General features: G+C 42.6%; 1 protein-coding gene across 1 annotated transcript in view; it reads right to left on the bottom strand.

Moving 5' to 3' along the window:
• Positions 1–269: 269 nt before the first annotated feature.
• Positions 270–18764, bottom strand: part of rab40c (RAB40c, member RAS oncogene family) — an 82825-nt gene continuing 64330 nt past the window's right edge. The window contains exons 5-6 of the mRNA XM_059979601.1: positions 4020–4242; positions 270–1906 (exon numbers count right to left, since the gene is read on the bottom strand). Of these exons, the coding sequence (XP_059835584.1) occupies positions 1629–1906; positions 4020–4242 (501 nt within the window). The 3' untranslated portion in view covers positions 270–1628. The remainder of the gene's footprint in view (positions 1907–4019; positions 4243–18764) is intronic.

Raw genomic sequence — 18764 nt, 5'->3', positions numbered from 1 at the left:
TCACAGGTGGCTGTTAGGCCAGGTCATTGAATCTATTCAAGACAGAGTTTGATATGCCAAACACAAAAGGTATGGGGAGAAGGCAGGAAAATGGGGTTGAGTGGGAAATGGATCAACCATGATCAAGTGGTGGAGCAGACTCAAGACCAAATGGCTTAGTTCTGCTCCAATGTCTTATGGTCCTAATATCATCTTCAGAAGAATTGATACAAAAAATCTTAAATGCATTTCTTTAGTAATTCATTAAATAGAAAAAGACAAACCACACATTAATTTGCAAAAGAAATGTATTTCACAATCGAACATTGAAACTGTACAAAGTAAAATGCCAATAAAACTTAAAAATCATTTAGTGTCACACAGCAGCTATAATAAATGTGAAATAGTGTTTTACATAATTGAACATTTTGCTTAAATTGTTCCCTTTTTCTCTCTTTCATATTTTATGTGATACTGCAACTATTATCCAGTTCAGGTGCAGAAGGTGGCCTATTCTCAGTGTTACAGTAGATTTCTCCTATGCATTCTTTCCATTTAGACAGTTTATCTTTAACAAGTGTCATCCAACACAAAAGCTGTTACAATTAGTGGCCAAAATGCAGTTATTTTTTATAACAAGAGAAATACAGTTAACAATTAAAAAAGAACGAGTTCTATTTCTTTACCGTGATTTAGGGTGGGGGGGCAAGGGTGGCAAGAGGGCAGGAAAGAAAAGAGAAGTGACAGGTGCTTCTGTCAAAATAAATGCTGAACCTTTAGTTCCAATGAACTAAAAGGACAAAGTTTCTGAGTGCAGTGATTTATACAATTACCATTCAGACCAGGAGCACTTACTGTTGCCGTGATTTGAAGTTATTCTATATTACTGAAAATATCTTTCTTAAGTTGAGAATTTGGGTATGGAGCTTGATGGATAGTTAACCAAGAAACAACTCAACAATGACATCATACAAATAACAGAACATTATTACAAAAGTAGTCTATAATGCAAATTAAATAATAATACATATTAATTGGCGTATTAAGAACTGTGGAAAAAGCACATGATCTTGTCAGTCAACATTTAAGAGCTGGCCTTCAGAAGATAAAGATGCAAGGCAGGTATGAAAGGCCACATGCAGGCCATTGCAGGCTAGATATAGTCTATAATATCAAAAGGCACGGGAGTTTAGTGATGCTAGTAAAGAGTATAGTAGCAACAGCATTCTTTGCATGTGTACTGGTTCAATTCCCAGAGATTCTTTTTCTACCATGGAGCAATAATTTAGTCAGGAGGACAAAGGTGAAGATTTAAATTCTGATCAAAGCCATGTAAACAACCCAGGACCACCTTCCTTTAAAACTGGCTGTCCCTTTGTTAAAAGTGGCACCTGCAAGCAGTTTTAAAAACACTAGTTTGAAATTTCAGTGCAAATTGTCAAAACAAAATGTAATGAGTATCTCTTTCAACTAGTGTGTTTGTACATTTCAGCAAATAAAAGTTTTTTTTTCCCCAAAAAGTTGCAGAGCCAATCTTCATTTGGTCCAGTAGGAAGCTGCAAGAAATGTTCCATAGGAATTCAGGTTTCAAGCTTGACCAGCTGACGAAGTTCTTGCCAAGAAGGAAAGCCTGAAACAAAACCGTTTTGCTAAGAAATTTTGCAGTTAGTACGTGTGCAGCTCTGAGGTGGACTCTGTGGTGGTCTGGAGGGTTTAGTTGACCGCTTCAAGCTGTTTCCTTTGCTTCCACTGCTGCTTGAGGCTAGTGAGTACGAACGTCCGTGCATCATCACAGCATTCATTCCATTGGCCATGGAAAAAGACTTCAGGTGGCTTTTAATGGCAACAGGTAGTGGTAGCTTGTCAATAAGATGAACAGGTGTGCAAGAAACAATGGCTCGGCAACAGAGGTCTTGCAGTGTGAAAACTAATTAAAAAACAGAAGCAAATTTAGGTTTCTTAACATTTAGTTTACATTAAAAAGTAAAAAAATACATCTTAGAAAGAAAAGAAACCATCATTCTCCTTGGTAGTTAATTAAAGCTCCCATACTTTATAATGATTAACACTTTAATTTAAAGATTAGGAGTAGTCATAAAATTGCTACAATGTTCCCTAAAATGTCTGTAGCACTTCTTTAAATAATGGTTTGGAAAATATGGTGCAGTTTCAAAAAGGTCAAACTACTGGGAAGATAAGGCCTCAATACTTCATTTGCAGCAACTGATTCAAAGCTGGAGGAGATGAAGCTTGATTATTCTATCTGACACTGACAGGACGAATTATGCACATCAAGGTTGGATATCAGACAAATAAGCTCTAGTCAGATCAGCTCTTTCTAAATATGTGCACAACTGCTCCATATTTATATCTGAGTACATGACCCAAGCCCAATAGGACAAGTATTGGGTACTAAAACAAAAAATATGCCCTTAGGACACCATTAGATTTTAAAGTAATTAGAAATCATGAATCAAGCAATTTATTTGACCTATTATAACAAAAAGATTAAAGTCATAAAATGGGTAACTACAGGTTAACAACTAGATATGCTGCAAGGTGTCAACTCAAATCATCACTGGTCATGGTCACAGGGCCAAATTTGGACAAAGGAAATAGTCCTTGAGGAAGTTTGCCATGCATTTGTTTAAAGAAATGTTAGTTATAATTTCTTTTTTGTATTTGTCAAGGCCCTTACAGCTACGACGGGACCATTTATGCCATGGCAAAGGGAGAACTAGGGACATACTTTTCATCCTTCCAGTGATATGTACAAAGGAATGAAATAATCCTTTTCACTATCCTCTTAATCTTTTATGTCATTAGAGAACTTTGCTCTGACTCATTGTTGTAAATTTACTCAAAGTTTACAAAATAATTTCAACTTTTATTTTTTTTATAAAATAATTAATGTCTTCAAGTTTAAATACACCTGTGCAATTTATTCTCAAATGTATTTAACAAGTTATTTGACAGCAAAATCAGATGACAAGAGCTTCTCTCCTTGTACTACCAGACGTTTTCACTTGGGGGCAGAGATTACTGTAAAAATTATTGAATTATTATAGTGCAAAATCAAGACACTGCTTTTCAAGTACAACAGTGTGATTTCTAAAAAATAATATCCCAGTATTAAGCATTTTTTTCAGGAAAAATGATACTAATGTTTTTGGAACATGTGCAGCAAAATATTAGGAGGGCATAAACTGGGAGAATTAAGTGAGAATTACTATATCCTTCGACCAACTCAATGAAAAAGCAACTATTTCATTCTTTCCAAATAGCCTTTGTATATGCTTAAAAATATGCAGCCAGCACAAGTGAAAACCAGACACTGCAGAACTCACACATAAAAAGCCAAGTAGGAGTACTGTAGTATAGTAGTTTTCAGATCATTAGTCTGTACCCAGGTTTAGCTGGTAAATTTAATTCAAATAATAAAAATAAATCTGATTGAAAAGTAGACAGAAATGATGTCCATAAAAATATTAGACTGAACATTTTAAAAAATTGATTTACTAATGACCTCCAGGGAGGGAAATCTGCCATGTTCACCAAGCCTGGCATGCACTCATATCTCATGAACAACCTTGAAAAAGAATTGTTTTACCTCTGCCCCTTAAACATTTAGCCTTGAAATTAATTCACAATGTCTTGAATACTTTTCTCTCTCCCCCACCACCCAATTATTCCAAACTTAAACTATTTGTTGCTTCATCTCCATTCTTCCTGAAGCAACTCAATGAAGTTTTACAAACACTGATGGCTTTCTTTTACACAATCCAAATGGGAACTTAGAAACATTTGAAATGAGCTAAAATTTTGATACTGAATACACATATAATCTTTTAGATAGTAAGCAAACAGCAGACCTGGACTGTCCTGGCTGACTGCTATGGTCATACTGCAATTCTACTTACATTAACTAACTCAATGTAAAAAAAAATATTGTTCAGCTGATTTCTGTTAATGTTTTATTTCTATCTATGCAAAAAGTCTAAAAATTCAAAGATGAAAATGATTAAGTAACTTCTCCTTACCTCTGTTTGGTTTCCAGAACCTTTCCATGCCATGCCTCATCAATACAATTCGAGATAGTTCTGTGAAGGACTCTGTCACATTGAAATTACAGAGTGGGCTAACTTCAAAGAATGTCATTCCATTTTTTTCAGCATAGGCACGTGCCTGTTCAGTGGGAACCTGGCGCTTGAAGGCAAGATGCAACCTATTGCCGACCAAGATTCTTGGCACGCCAGGAGCATGCTGAAAGGAAATACAAAATCAAACTGAATGATATTTGGTAGATTATGAACATATCAAGGGATTAAATGTATTTTTTCAATGCATTTTATCTTCCCCCCAACCCCCGAATCTACAATCAATCTCAGCTTTGGAGCCAGAAGATCATAATGCTGTGTCTTTACCCTATCGTTTAAACCAACTCTCTTATGCATGAGATTTTAAACTGGTGCTCTTACAGTGCTCATCTTCATGGCTATGTAATTTCTACTCCACTGAGTTCATCAGCTATCTTTATCTTAATATACTAACCCTATTTGCCCATTATCCATGGACCTCACTGATCAACAAACAGCTTTTCCCAAATTGAAGACATGTTGGAAATAATCAGCAAGACAAAATGGAATTTTACAGAAATAACTAATCTGAATGGGTATTTTGATCTTGTGCAAATAGATCAAGCAAAGTTCAAGCCAAATGTCTTTTCAAACAATGGCTCTTAACCAAGGAGTGCCACTATTTCAAAATATTCATCCTTAGACCTAACCCATACTCATCTTGGAAACAGAGGTAGACGGCCACTATAAAATCTCTGCATTCCTTAATTTCTAAAGGCTTGTGCAGCCCTGTTGCTCCATTACTGACAGGCATGTCCCAATCTTTCCAATTCTCTCACTGAGCATTACATTTGTTTGACCAAGCATTTGGTTACTGTTCCAAGAATTGTTGAGATTGAACTTTGTTTAATAACACACAAACAAATGCCATGGACTGTTTTACTGAATTAAAAGTGATTGATAATGCGAGATATTTACACAAAAACTAGCAGAAAAGTTCTTTGAAGATGGCCAATATTCATCTATCAGCTAAGACAAGAAATAGATGATCTAGTTATTCATTGGTGTACAAGAGACCTTGCTGTGTACTTTGCTATCCTAAACAGTGATTGATAAAGCTGCAAACACTTAATAGAATGTTACAGTATAATAAATACTGTACACTGATGCAAATACTTTTCTCAAATATGCTTTAAAGTTTTCTCTTTGCCTTTTATAAGGTTTTGACTTCAACAAACTGCACTATTTTACTATGAACTAATAATTTTTCAATCCTATAACAGTAGGGGAACAAATCAGAGATACAAAGGATTCTGCAAATTTTGTGCAACACACAAACTAATGACTGGTCTCGGCCTGAAATGTTGACTGTTTATTTCCCTCCATAAATGCTGTCTGACCTGTTGAGTTCCTGTAGAACTTGTGTGTGTTGCTCATAACAGTAGGGGTTCCAGTTATGTGTATAAGAATTCAATTACAGAGGTTTTGTTACCTGTGATGTTAGAAGATTTGAGCAGACCATAGGGCCAATAATGGATACTAGACTCCTAAAACAACTTAGTCTTGTTAGTGCAGTCATACAGAGGGTTCCTATTGAGTTGCCATTGTCATTAAAGTACACTTTGCTGAGACTATTTAAGAGATAGCAAGTGAGTTCAGTATGTGGAAAATAAAACTGCAGGAAGTTCCTGCACTGAAGGTTCAACAAAATAAGAGCAGTGACTGCACCCAGAATGCACAAGATTGGAAGAATTTGCTGAGGTGAAAAAAAAGTCATTAGAGGGATTTCAACAGAAAGTAGCAATCATCAGGAAGCTGCAGTTAGGGTGCAACTAGCAGAATTTTAGACAAAATGAATCTTATTAAGGATTAAAAAGGAAGATCAGAGAAGGAAGTGCTAGGCGTAACTGAGCGAAGACATAATGATAACACAGTGTTGCAGCAGGAAGGGACTGAGGTAATAGTGAAGCAAGACAATGTTAAAAGAGGCAGTAGGTTACGGTAAAGTACATAGACAGATCAAGGTTGCAGACAAGTTTTTCACTATAGCTCAATCAGTAAGAGATGAATGCAGGAAATTCAGCTTGAACTGGACTTGATTATTTAATAATGTTTGCAGAACTCAGGGCAAGTCCTGGGATAGTGATAGGAAGATTTGTTAATAACGTTTTCCTTTAAATCTCATAAAAACAAATAACGTACATTTAACTAATTCCAAAGCAGAGAATGCAAAGGGAATAAAAGACCAGTAACAGAAACTCATGGTAGACCCAAACAACTAAATGATTGCAGAATACTGAAGAGAAAAAACATCACAGCCACAAGTGCAATGACTGTTATCAGCAGATCTAACAAACTGCATTATTAGGGAGGGAAACTTGTGATTGGTTTCAAATGGTATGCCATGAGAAAAGTGAGCATAAAAGCAGGTGGTGATGACATTCGAAAGAAAAGCACAGGAAGTTAAAAAAGTTGGAATTAGAACTAGGATAACAGTAGAAAAACTGCATTAACAGACCGACACATCATGTACACAAAATGCAGTTCACTAAAATGGAAATGAAGTTCAGTTGCTGCTTTGAATACACAAAGAGTGTTAATGTACCTGATGGCCAAGAAGGGAAGGACATAGATGGGCTGGTACTGCAAATAACAAAGCTGTAAGATTGGGAGGAGGTATTGGAAAAGATGGATGAGGAAACCAAGGAATTGGAGAATGAAAGGTCTCTTTGGGATGTTGAAAGCTGGTCAATGGGAAAATTGTTTGGTAATGGCATATTGTGGCGACCCACTTTCTGTGCAGGCGAACTGGCTCACAAATAGCCAGCACGCGGGGGGTGACTTTGGTAATGCACCTCTGATGTAATTTCTGCCCTGAGAGGGGGGGCACTAGGGATTAAATGCCAGCGACGCGAAGTTTGAATAAACTAGTCTCAAAACGACTTACTGACTGTGTGTCGTTATTTCAGTGCTGCGTGTAGCACATCGCTACATTGGTGACCCCGATGGTCCAAACAGGATTTGGACCAAAGATGACCGACTCTTCATCTGTTCACACAGTTTCGCTAAAACTGCCGACTTTCTGGACGCTGCGACCACGCGTGTGGTTTAGCCAAGCAGAAACCCAGTTCCAGATTTGGCAATTATCTTCTGATTCCACGCGTTACTATCACGTGGTGAGCGCCCTTGACCAGGAGACGGTCGCCCAGGCAGTCTTCCAGTCGCCCCCGGAAGAAGGCAAATATGAAGCATTCAAAGTGCTGCTCATTGGGACCTTTGGCCTCTCACGGCGTGAGCGGGGTGCCCGTCTGCTTCACCTGGATGGTTTGGGAGACAGACTGCCGTCATCATTGATGAACGAGATGCTGGTCCTGGCTGACGGACACAAGCCCTGCCTCATGTTCAAGCAAGTGTTCCTAGAGCAACTGCCTGAGGACATACAGCTGCTGCTGGCCGACGCAGATTTCAGCGGCCCCCAGAAGGTGGCGGCCCGGGCAGACATGCTGTGGAAAGCCAAGAGGGAGAGCATGGCGTCCGTCAGTCAGATTACCAGGCCACGCGCCCAACAGCGGACCAGACCAGGCCCAGCAGGGGGGCGCATACAACACAGAGGCAGGAGTGAGGAGGCCAGTGAACAGTGGTGTTTCTACCACCAGCAGTGGGGCACAAAAGCCCGCTGTTGTCGCTCGTCCTGCAAGAGCCAGGGCCAGCTGCCGCTAATGACTATGGCAGCTGGCCACCAGGACGGCCTCTCGTACGTCTGGGACAAATAGTTGGGACGCCGCTTCTTGGTCGACACCGGAGTGGAAATCAGCGTCTTGCCCCTGACGGGGTACGACACCCACAACAGGAAGCCAGGACCCACCCTGAGGGCCGCAAACGGCAGCATGATACGGACCTACAGCACCTGCACAGTGCAGTTGCAGTTCGGCACCAGCCGGTTCACGTGAAACTTTACACTGGCCACTGTGGCCTAACCACTCCTGGGGGCGGACTTCTTGCGAGCTCACAGCCTGCTGGTCGACTTGCAAGGGAAAAGACTGGTACATGCCGAGACTTTCCAGACGTTCTCCCTGGGTGAAGCCAAGTTGCCGGCCCCACACCTGGACTCCATCATGCTATTGGACAACGAATTCACCAGAATCCTGGGGGACTTTCCATCGATTCTGGCACTGAAGTTCACGGCAGCCATGCCCAGACACGGGGTTCAGCACCACATCCCGACCAAGGGACCACCCCTCCACACCCGCGCAAGAAGGCACCCCCTGGAAAAGCTCTGCCCGGCGAAGGAGGAGTTCAAGAGGATGGAAGAATTGGGGATCATACGGAGGTCTGACAGCGCATGGGCCTCCCCCCTGCACATGGTGCCCAAAGCAGCTGGGGGTTGGAGGCCATTCGGCGACTACCACAGACTGATCGAGGCTACAACTCCAGACCGCTACCCTGTGCTGCACATACAGGACTTCGCAGCAAACTTGCATGGGGCAGGAATATTTTCCAAAATAGACCTCGTCCGGGGATACCATCAAATCCCGGTGCACCCTGAAGACATCCCCAAAATGGCACTTATCACCCCATTCGGCCTGTTCGAGTTCTTCCGAATGCTGTTCGGCCTGAAGAATGCCGCACAGACATTCCAGCGGCTAATGGATGCGGTGGGACGCGACCTGGACTTTACGTTCATCTATTTGGACGGCATCCTTATAGCCAGCAGTAGTCGTCAGGAGCATCTGTCCCACCTCCGCCAGCTCTACTCCCGCCTGAGTGATTTCAGCCTCACGATCAACCTGGCCAAATGCCAGTTCGGTCTCTATACCATCGACTTCCTGGGCCTCAGGATTACCAAAGACGGGGCAACACCTCTGCCCGCCAAGGTAGACGTGATCCGCCACTTTGCCCGGCCCAACATGGTCAAAGGCCTACAGGAGTTCGTTGGTATGGTGATCTTCTACCACCGTTTCCTCCCCTCAGCAGCCCGTATCATGCGCCCTTTGTACACCCTGATGTCGAGTAAAGGCAAGGACATTACTTGGGACGAGGAGGCCGCGGCAGCTTTCGTTAAAGCCAAGGAAGCCTTGACAGATGCCGCGATGCTGGTGCACCCCAGAACAGACGTTCCGACTGCACTCACAGTGGACGCATCCGACACAGCAGTCGGTGGGGTGCTGGAGTAGCTCATCGAGGGGCGCTGGCAACCCTTGGCGTTCTTCAGCAAGCACCTACGACCACCCGAACTCAAGTACAGTGCTTTGGACCGGGAGCTGTTGGCACTGTATCTGGCAAACCGGCGTGGCGGACGCACTCTCCAGACCAGCTGTCCAGATCCCTATCCCTGGGGATGGACTATGCAGCACTAGCAGAGGTGCAGCAGGCAGACGACAAGATGCCCAGCTACAGGACCGCAGTCTTGGGTTTGCAGCTGCAGGACTTTCTTGGAGGCCCAGGTGAGAGGACCCTCCTGTGCAACATGGCTACCGGCCAACCTCGCCCCATCGTCCCGGCAGCCTGGAGGCGGCGAGTTTTCGACTCCATACATGGTTTGGCGCACCCACCTGTCAGGACAACCATCCGGCTGGTCTCCAGCAAGTTCGCGTGGCACAGACTTCGCAAGTAGGTCAGTGAATGGGCCAGGACGTGCACGCAGTGCCAAACAGCCAAGGTGCAGCGGCACACTAAAGCCCTGCCGCAGCAGTTCGAACCCACCCACCGGAGGTTCGTCCACATTCATTGTGGATATCGTGGGCCCCCTACCAGTGTCCCAAGGAGCGCGGTAGCTCCTAACTATGGTAGTCCGGTTCACGAGGTGGCCAGAGGCGGTCCCGCTCACCGACACATCTGCTGATTTCTGCGCCCGAGCACTGATTGCAACCCGGGTAGCACGCTTCGGGGTACCGGCCCACATTACCTCCGACAGAGGCGCCCAGTTCACCACCAGCCTGTGGTCGGCTGTGGCCAGCCTGTTGGGAACGCAGCTACACCACACTACTGCCTACCACCCACAGCCGAACGGACCAGTGGAACGCTTCCACCGTCACTTGAAGTCGGCTCTCATGGCCCACCTGAGAGGATCTAACTGGGTGGACGAGCTTTCCTGGGTCCTGCTTGGAATTCGCACAGCGCCCAAATAGGATCTGCACGCCTCGTCAGCCGAGTTGGTGGACGGCGCACCCCTGACCATCCCAGGAGAGTTCATACCAGCCCCAAGGGGGTAAGAGGAAGAACTCGCAGCAGTCCTGGACAGACTACGCGAGAGGCTCGGCAACCTGGCCCCCGTACCGACTTCACAGCACGGACAGACCCCGACCCATGTACCCAAAGACCTGCAGAACTGTAAGTTTGTGTTTGTACGAAGGGGCGGACACCGGGCCGTACAAGGGGCCGTTCAAGGTGATCAACAACAACGGGTCCACGTACGTTCTGGACATTGGGGGGAAAGAAGAGGTTTTCACGGTGGACCGACTCAAACCAGCCCATGTGAACTTGGCGCAGCTGGTTGAGGTTCAGGCACCGCGGCGCAGAGGCAGACCTCCCAAACAGAAGCTGATCCAGACTGTGGACATTGGGGGGGGTGTATCGCCGGTTTTTTTGGGGGGGAGGGGTTATGTGGTAACCCACTTTCTGCGCAGGTGAACCGGCTCACAAATAGCCAGCGTGTGGTGGGAGACTTTGGTAATGCACCTTCTGATGTCATTTCCGCCCGGAGAGGGTGGGTGCTAGAGATTAAATGCCAGCGCCGCAAAGTTTGAATAAACTAGTCTCAGAACGACTTACCAACTATGTGTACTGTGTGTAGCACATCGCTACAATATTACCAAATTACTTTATAACATGGGAGACAATTTTGTCCCAGTGAGTCCATGCTTGTTCACAGAACAATTATATTCCACCATGAACCTATTTCCCTCACATTGCCCAACCTAGATTCTACCACTCATCTACATTTTTGACCTACTAAACAAATAAACTTGAAGAACGATCACCAATCACCTCCCTGCTTCCACTTATCCCCTTCCTAGTTCTTAATTCAACCCCTCCCCTATCCATCCACCTTCTCCATCACCTGGTTTCACTCATCACCTGCCAGCTTGCACTCCTTCCCTTTTCCCCATTTTTTCCATTCTTCTTCCCCCTTTCTTTCCTGATGAAGGGTCTCAGTCCAAAACGTCACCCGTTTACTTCTCTTCATAGATGCTGCTTGACCTGCTAAGTCCCTCCAGCATTTTGTGTGTTGCTCTGAAGTTCCAGCACCTGCAGAATCTCTTGTGTTTATGATTTGAACAACATCCCACTAAATGTGGAGATGTAGCTTGATTTGCTGAGTGTTTCCAGTATGTTCTGTTTTTATCTTAGATTTCTATCATCTAGTTTTTCTTTATTTATATTCCGGCAAGCAAAAAAAAAATCTCGCTAGGACTTTCTTCCCATTACATTTTAAACCTTCATACCTTGATGGCACCATTCCAGTAGGCTTTTATATATTTATGTATTAATTCACCATCATCATCATCAGGTGCCATGCCCAATTTGAGCTTTGACTGCCATGGCCCACACACTCCTGTTTTGGGTCAAGTGGATCAATTCATTGGTATTCATTTCCAGTTCTCTGGCTGCTGTCTCCATCATCATTTGTCCTTGCCTTCCTCTTGCTTTCAATCTTTCCCATAATTACCGAGCACTCTAACTCCTCTTTCCTAATCACAAGTCCAATGAAGTCACATTGCCTTTTCACGATCTCATAGATAATTTCTCTTTTTGTGCTCTGTTCATGACATCATCCTTAGATATTCGTTTTGTCCATGATTTTCTTTGCATCCTCCTCAAAAACCACATCTCTGCTGCTTCAATTCGTTTCCTCATGCTACTAGATATTGTCCAACATTCTGAGCCATATAACATAACTGGATAAACATAACATTTCAGTACTCTGAGGCGGGTTGTCATGCCTAGTTTAGTGTTGGTCAGTATACTTTTCATTCTCATAAAGATGTCTTTTGCCATCCCTATTTTTCTTTTGATGTCCATGTCGCACTTGCCATCTGATATCACCCAGCTTCCTAAGCAGCAAAAGTCCAGTACTTGTTTTGGTCTTCCCCATATATTCTCAGCCTGCAGATAGGATTCTCCTTCTTTTTGGATATCACCATACATTGTCTTTTTGCAATTGACAGACAGACCCATTTTTGCACTTACTTCAACAACTATATCAATTAAGTTTTGTAGTTCTTCCTCCACACTTGCAATTAACAGTTTTTTCACTGTCAACTGATGATTCCCAAGATGTCTCTTATTTTTTGAAAGATTGTTTCACCATACACATTAAACAAACCAGGGAAGAAAACACACCCTTGTCTAACGCCTCTCTTGATTTTCATAAACTAACTCACTTCTCCATCTATTCTTAAAGCGGCAGTTTGTTGCCAGTACAGATTTCTGATTAGGCGGAGGTCTTTCGAATCTAGATCTAGAGTTTCCTGTAATATTTCAAATAACTTATTGAGCTTCACGGCATCAAATGCTTTTATTTTGAGTGAATAAAACAAACAAATCTTCTTGCACTTGAATAGCTCGTTCTGATAGTATCCTTAACGTTAATATTGCTTGTACCTATTAATATTCTTGTACCTTTGTCTTTCAAAAAACCACATTGTTCTTTACCTATTTCAATTGCATTTTAAAAATCCTACCTTCATTCTAGTCATATGGTTTTTTTGTGCTTGGGTAAAGGAAAAGTTTCAAGGAGTTAGGTATTTAATAGAACAGAATGAAAAATATTCCTGCTAACATAAAATAAATTGAGCTTTTTATGTTTTGCAATTTAAGCAATGAATTTCAAAAATCATCTTCCAGGTTAAGTAACTAGATGTCATGATTTTTTAAAATTCACCAGAAGCCAATTCTTCCCGACTGTGCTAGGGGATGCAGAAAATAAATTATTTATCCTGAGAGCGGAAGAAAAACACAACCTTGAAGGAATACGGACATATTTTTCCACTTAAATTTTATGCTAACCTCTTTTGTAATTGATCTTAATTTCATAACTGTAAAATTGAACTGGATGCTTTTGTATCATTTGTTTTAATTTTACTGCAATTTTACCAATCAAAAATTAGACAAGAATGTTGAACATACGTAACACTGACTAGTAAAGACATTGGAAAGCATTAGTAAAACATACATTGTGTTTTATAATTAACACTTTTCTGCGATTTTCAGTTTGGCTTTTAAAATACTTAACACAAATTTGATTTCAGTAATTAAAAATCCTCTTCACTATTAGTAAATAAACTGAAATTTATTTGGTTTCTACATAATCAGTTGCACTGCTGAGACAAAAATGAGAAACAGAGTACATGATGGTGCTTTTAAGGTGTTATACAATCAAAATTGGAAATAGACCAACTACACAGGCATGGAGACTAAAAACTGAAGAATTTAATGTCTTCAACTGAGATTATACTGATAACATTAATGGATAAAATTGTACATGTAATCCCTCAATACATAATTTCTTTCTTATCACTGGTCATTTCTCCTACAATTCTGTATTGAATCTTTTTATAAAGGTTCATAGTCATGAATCACATTCCAGGGGATGGATCATGGTACCTTATCCTCATTTTCTCTACCTCTTGAATTAATACATTCTCCCCCACAACTTCCCTACAGTTTGCCACCTCAGAAGGACTAATACCATATCATTTCATACCATGGCCAGGTCATCACTACTTAAGGCTGCTACTCCCATGCCTTCGCAGCAAATGCCAATCATTATTTAATCGTCCCTTTCACAATCCTTAAAGCAATCATGATCTTACTGTCTAGATTAAAGTATGCAGTAATCTTTTACAGTCTTTGAAATGTATCCATGTGATTAAACAGAAGATAAAGATTCACAAGGATGTTGCTTGGATTGGTTAAGAAGAGACTGGTTAGGCCAATACTGTTGTCCTGACAGCAGTGGTAACTAGCGGGTAATCTTGATAAGGTTTATTAGATTATGAGTGCCACAGATAGGGTAGAAAGCCAATCTTTCTCCCCCGGGTGATCAAGCTTAAGACAGGAGGACATAGTTTAAAGCCAAGAGAGGAAACATTTAAATGGAAATCCAAGGGCAAGTTCTTTGCACAAGGATAGGGAGCAACAGGGATATGGAAGAAACTACCTGGGTAAAATTACAATGTTTAAAAGATATTTAGATACATGGAGAATAAATTTTACAGTGATGTAGGAAATGAGACTAACTCAAGTAGACACCTCGGTCGGCATGAACAAGCTCAGCCAAAGGGCCTGTTTCTATATTGTGTAATTGGTAGCTAGTTTATTACTGTCACTTGTATCTAGGTCATCTACATAGCTCTGTGTATTTAATGCACAAGACAGGTGTTCCTCAGGTGTAGGAATTTTGTCCAGTAACAAGACAAGCTACGAGGAAATTTGGTGAGTGGACAACGTTTACTATATTTCCTTCAGATACTATCAACTGCATGTTCTGCGGCAAAATGTATTAACTGAGAAAAGTTCCTCAAAGAAACACATCTACAATGTTGATTGTAGACCAGCTTGAGAGGGAGAGGATTCACAGGCTTTTTCAGTTTTTTTAAAACGACTAAACCAATTAGGAGTGGAGGAGCTGAAGACAGTCGGTCAGTTAGTGCACTATAAAAGTTTTGTCTAGTGAAGCGGCCATTGTCGGAGTGGACTGATTCAGAGTGGGATGGCTTTGGCTCAATAGGCTTCAGCGTGAACAGGCAGAAGCGAGGGTAGGTTCTGGTAAGTTGTTGTTTTTTCCTCATTCAATTTCTTATAACTAGTAAGTTTAGAGAGAATGCCAGGCAGGATGTTGGAATGCTCCTCTTGCATCAGTGGGAAATCAGAGAGACCTTCGGTGTCCCTGACAACGACACCTGCAAGAAGTGCATCCAGCTGCAGCTCCTAACAAACAGCGTTAGGGAACTGGAGCAGGAGCTGGATGACCTCCAGATCATTCAGGAAAATGAGGAGTTTATAGATAGTACTTTCAGGGAGGTAGCTACGCCAAAGGAGCAGGGCACAGGTAATTTGGGTTACTGTCAGACAAGGGAAGGGGAAAGGGCAGGCACAGCAGGGTTCCCCTGTGGCCATTCCCCTCAACAACAAGTATACCGATTTGGATACTGTTGGGGGGGGGGGGGGAAGGGGGATGATTTACTTGGGACAAGCTGCAGCAGCCGGATCTCTGGCACTGAGTCTGGTTCTGCAATGCAGAAGGGAAGGTGGAAAAAGAGGAGAGTGGTAGTGATAGGGGACTCGATAGTTAGAGGTACAGACAGGAGGTTCTGTGGTCGTGACAGAGACTCCCAGATGGTTTGTTGCCTCCCGGGTGCCAGGGTCAGGGATGTCTCTGATCACGTGCACAGCATTCTGAAGTGGGAGAGTGAGCAGCCAGATGTCATGGTACACATCTGTACCAATGACATAGGAAGAAAGAGTGAGGAGGTCCTGAAGAGCGAGTACAGAGAGCTTGGTAGGAGGTTAAAAAGCAGGTCCTCGAGGGTAGTAATCTCAGGATTGCTACCTGTGCCATGTGCCAGTGAGGGTAAGTGTAGGATGTTCTGGAGGATGAACACGTGGCTGAGGAACTGGTGTAGGGGGCAGGGTTTCAGATTTTTGGATCGTTGGGACCTCTTCTGGGGAAGGTAGGGCCTGTACAAGAGAGATGGGTTACACCTGAACTAAAGGGGTCCAATATCCTTGCAGGGAGGTTTGCTAGTGCTATTGAGGAGAGTTTAAACTAGATTTGCAGGGGGATGGGAACCAGAGTGCCACAGCAGATAGTGGAGTGGGGTTGAAAATAAATGATGTTAAAAGTTCATGCAAAGTCAGAAATAGAAGGGTTGTGTGTGGTGGTAATAATCTTCTGAGGTATGTCTATTTCAATGCGAGTATTGTGGGAAAGGCAGATGAGCTGAGGGTGTGGATTGACACATGGAATTATGACATTATAGCCATTGGTGAAACTTGGCTACAGGAGGGGCAGGACTGGCAGCTTAATGTTCCAGGGTTCCAATGTTTCAGATGTGATAGAGGCAGTGGGATGAAGGGTGGGGGGGTGGTGGCATTGCTAGTCAGGGAAAACATTACAGCAGTGCTCAAGCAGGACAGATTAGAGGACTTGTCTACCGAGGCCATATGGGTGGCGCTGAGAAACAGGAAAGGTATGAACACATTAATGGGGTTGTATTATAGACCACCCAATAGTCAGTGAGAATTGGAGGAGCAACTCTGCAGAGAGATAGCAGACAACTGCAGGAAACATAAAGTTGTGATAGTAGGGGATTTTAATTTTCCACATATTGACTGGGATTCCCATACTGTTAAAGGTCTAGACAGGTTAGAGTTTGTAAAATGTGTTCAGGAAAGTTTTCTAAATCAATATATAGATGTACCAACTAGAGAGGATGCAAGTTAGATTTCCTATTAGGAAACGAGTTAGAACAAGTAACGGAAGTATGTATAGGGGAACTGTTTGGGTCTAGTGATCATAACGCTATTAGTTTCAACTTGGTCATTGATAAAGATAGATCTGGTCCTCAGGTTGAGGAACTAAACTGGAAAAAGGCCAAATTTGAAGAAATGAGAAAGGATCTAAAAAGCATGGATCGGGACAGGTTGTTCTTCTGGCAAGGATGTGATTGGGAAGTGGGAGGCCTTCAAAGGAGAAATTTTGAGAGTGCAGAGTTTCTATGTTCCTGTCAGGATTAAAGGCAAAGTGAATAAGAATAAAGAACCTTAGTTTTCAAGGGATACTGGAAATCTGATAAAGAAGAAGAGAGAGATGTATGACAAGTGTTGGCAACAGGGAGCAAATAAGGTGGTGGAGGAGTATAAAAAGTGCAAGAAAATACTTAAAGAAATCAGGAGGGCTGAAAGAAGACATAAGGTTGCTTTGGCAGTCAAGGTGAAGGATAATCCTAAAAGCTTCTACAGGTATATTAAATTGGTCCTCTTGAAGATCAAAGTAGTCAGCTATGTATGGGACAAAAAGAAATGGGGGACAGCTTAAATGGTTTTTTGCATCTGTATTTACTAAGGAAACTGGCAAGGAGCCTATGGAAATAAGGCAAACAAGTAGTGAGGTCATGGAACATATACAGATTAAAGAGGAGGAGGTGCTTGCTGTCTTGAGGCAAATCTGAGTAGATAAATCCCCAGGACCTGACAGAGTATTCCCTTGGACCTTGAAGGAGACTAGTATTGAAATTGCAGGGGCCCTGGCAGATATATTTAAAAAGTCGGTATCCACGGGTGAGGGGCTGGAGGATTGGAGAATAGCTCATGTTGTTCCGTTGTTTAAAAAAGGCTCTAAAAGTAATCCGGGAAATTATAAGCCTGTAAGATTGACACCAGTAGTAGGTAAATTATTGGAAGGAGTACTAAGAGATAGGATCTACAAGTATTCAGATAGACAGGGACTTATTAGGGAGAGTCAACATGGTTTTGTGCATGGTAGGTCATGTTTAACCAATCTATTACAGCTTTTTGAGGAGGTTACCAGGAAAGTGAATGAAGGGAAGGCAGTGGATGTTTCCTACATGGACCTCAGTAAGACCTTTGACAAGGTTCTGCATGGGAGGTTAGTTAGGAAGATTCAGTCGCTAGGTATACATGGTGAGGTAGTAAATTGGATTAGACATTGGGTCAATGGGAGAAGCCAGAGAGTGGTAGCGGAGGATTGCTTCTCTGAGTGGAGGCCTGTGACTAGTGGTGTGCCACAGGGATCAATGCTGGGTCCATTGTTATTTGTCATCTATATCAATGGTCTGGATGATAATGTGCTAAGTTGGATCAGCAAAATTGCTGATGATACAAAGATTGCAGGTGTAGTGGACAGTGAGAAAGGTTTTCAAAGCTTGCAGAGGGATTTCGATCAGCTGAAAAAATGGGCTGACAAATGGCAGATGGAAGTTAATGCAAACAAGTGTGAGGTATTGCACTTTGGAAGGACAAACCAAGTTTCAACATAAAAGGTAAATGGTAGGACACTGAGGAGTGCAGTAGAGCAGAGGGATCTGGGAATACAGATACATAATTCCCTAAAAGTGGCATCATAAGGAGAGCTTTTGGCAGATTGGCCTTTATAAATCAAAGTATTGAGTATAAGAGTTGGAATGTTATGGTGAAGTTGTATAAGACATTGATGAGGCCGAATTTGGAGTACTGTGTGCAGTTTTGGTCACCTAATTACAGGAAGGATATTAATAAGGTTGAAAGAGTGCAGAGGAGGTTTACAAGGATGTTGCCGGGACTTGAGAAACTGAGTTACAGAGAAAGGTTGAATAGGTGAGGACTTTATTCCCTGGAGCATAGGAGAATGAGGTGTGATTTGATAGAGGTGTATAAAATTATGATGGGTATAGATAGAGTGAATGCAAGCAGGCATTTTCCACTGAGGCTAGTGGAGAAAAAAAACAGAGGACATGGGTTAAGGGTGAAAAGGGAAAAGTTTAAAAGGGAACACTGGTGGGGGGGCTTCTTCACATAGAGAGTAGTGGCAGTGTGGAATGAGCAGCTACTTGAAGTGGTGAATGCAGGCTCACTTTTAACAGCTAAGAAAAACGTGGACAGGTACATGGATGAGAGGGCTATGGAGGGATATGGTCTAGATGCAGGTCAGTGGGACTAAGCAGAAAAATGGTTCGGCACAGCTAAGAAGGGCCAAAAGGCCTGTTT

The sequence above is a fragment of the Hypanus sabinus genome, chromosome 9, assembly GCF_030144855.1.
Source record: "Hypanus sabinus isolate sHypSab1 chromosome 9, sHypSab1.hap1, whole genome shotgun sequence".
In the NCBI taxonomy this organism is placed as follows: Eukaryota; Metazoa; Chordata; class Chondrichthyes; order Myliobatiformes; family Dasyatidae; genus Hypanus; species Hypanus sabinus.
This window is presented reverse-complemented; position numbering and strand designations above follow the sequence as displayed.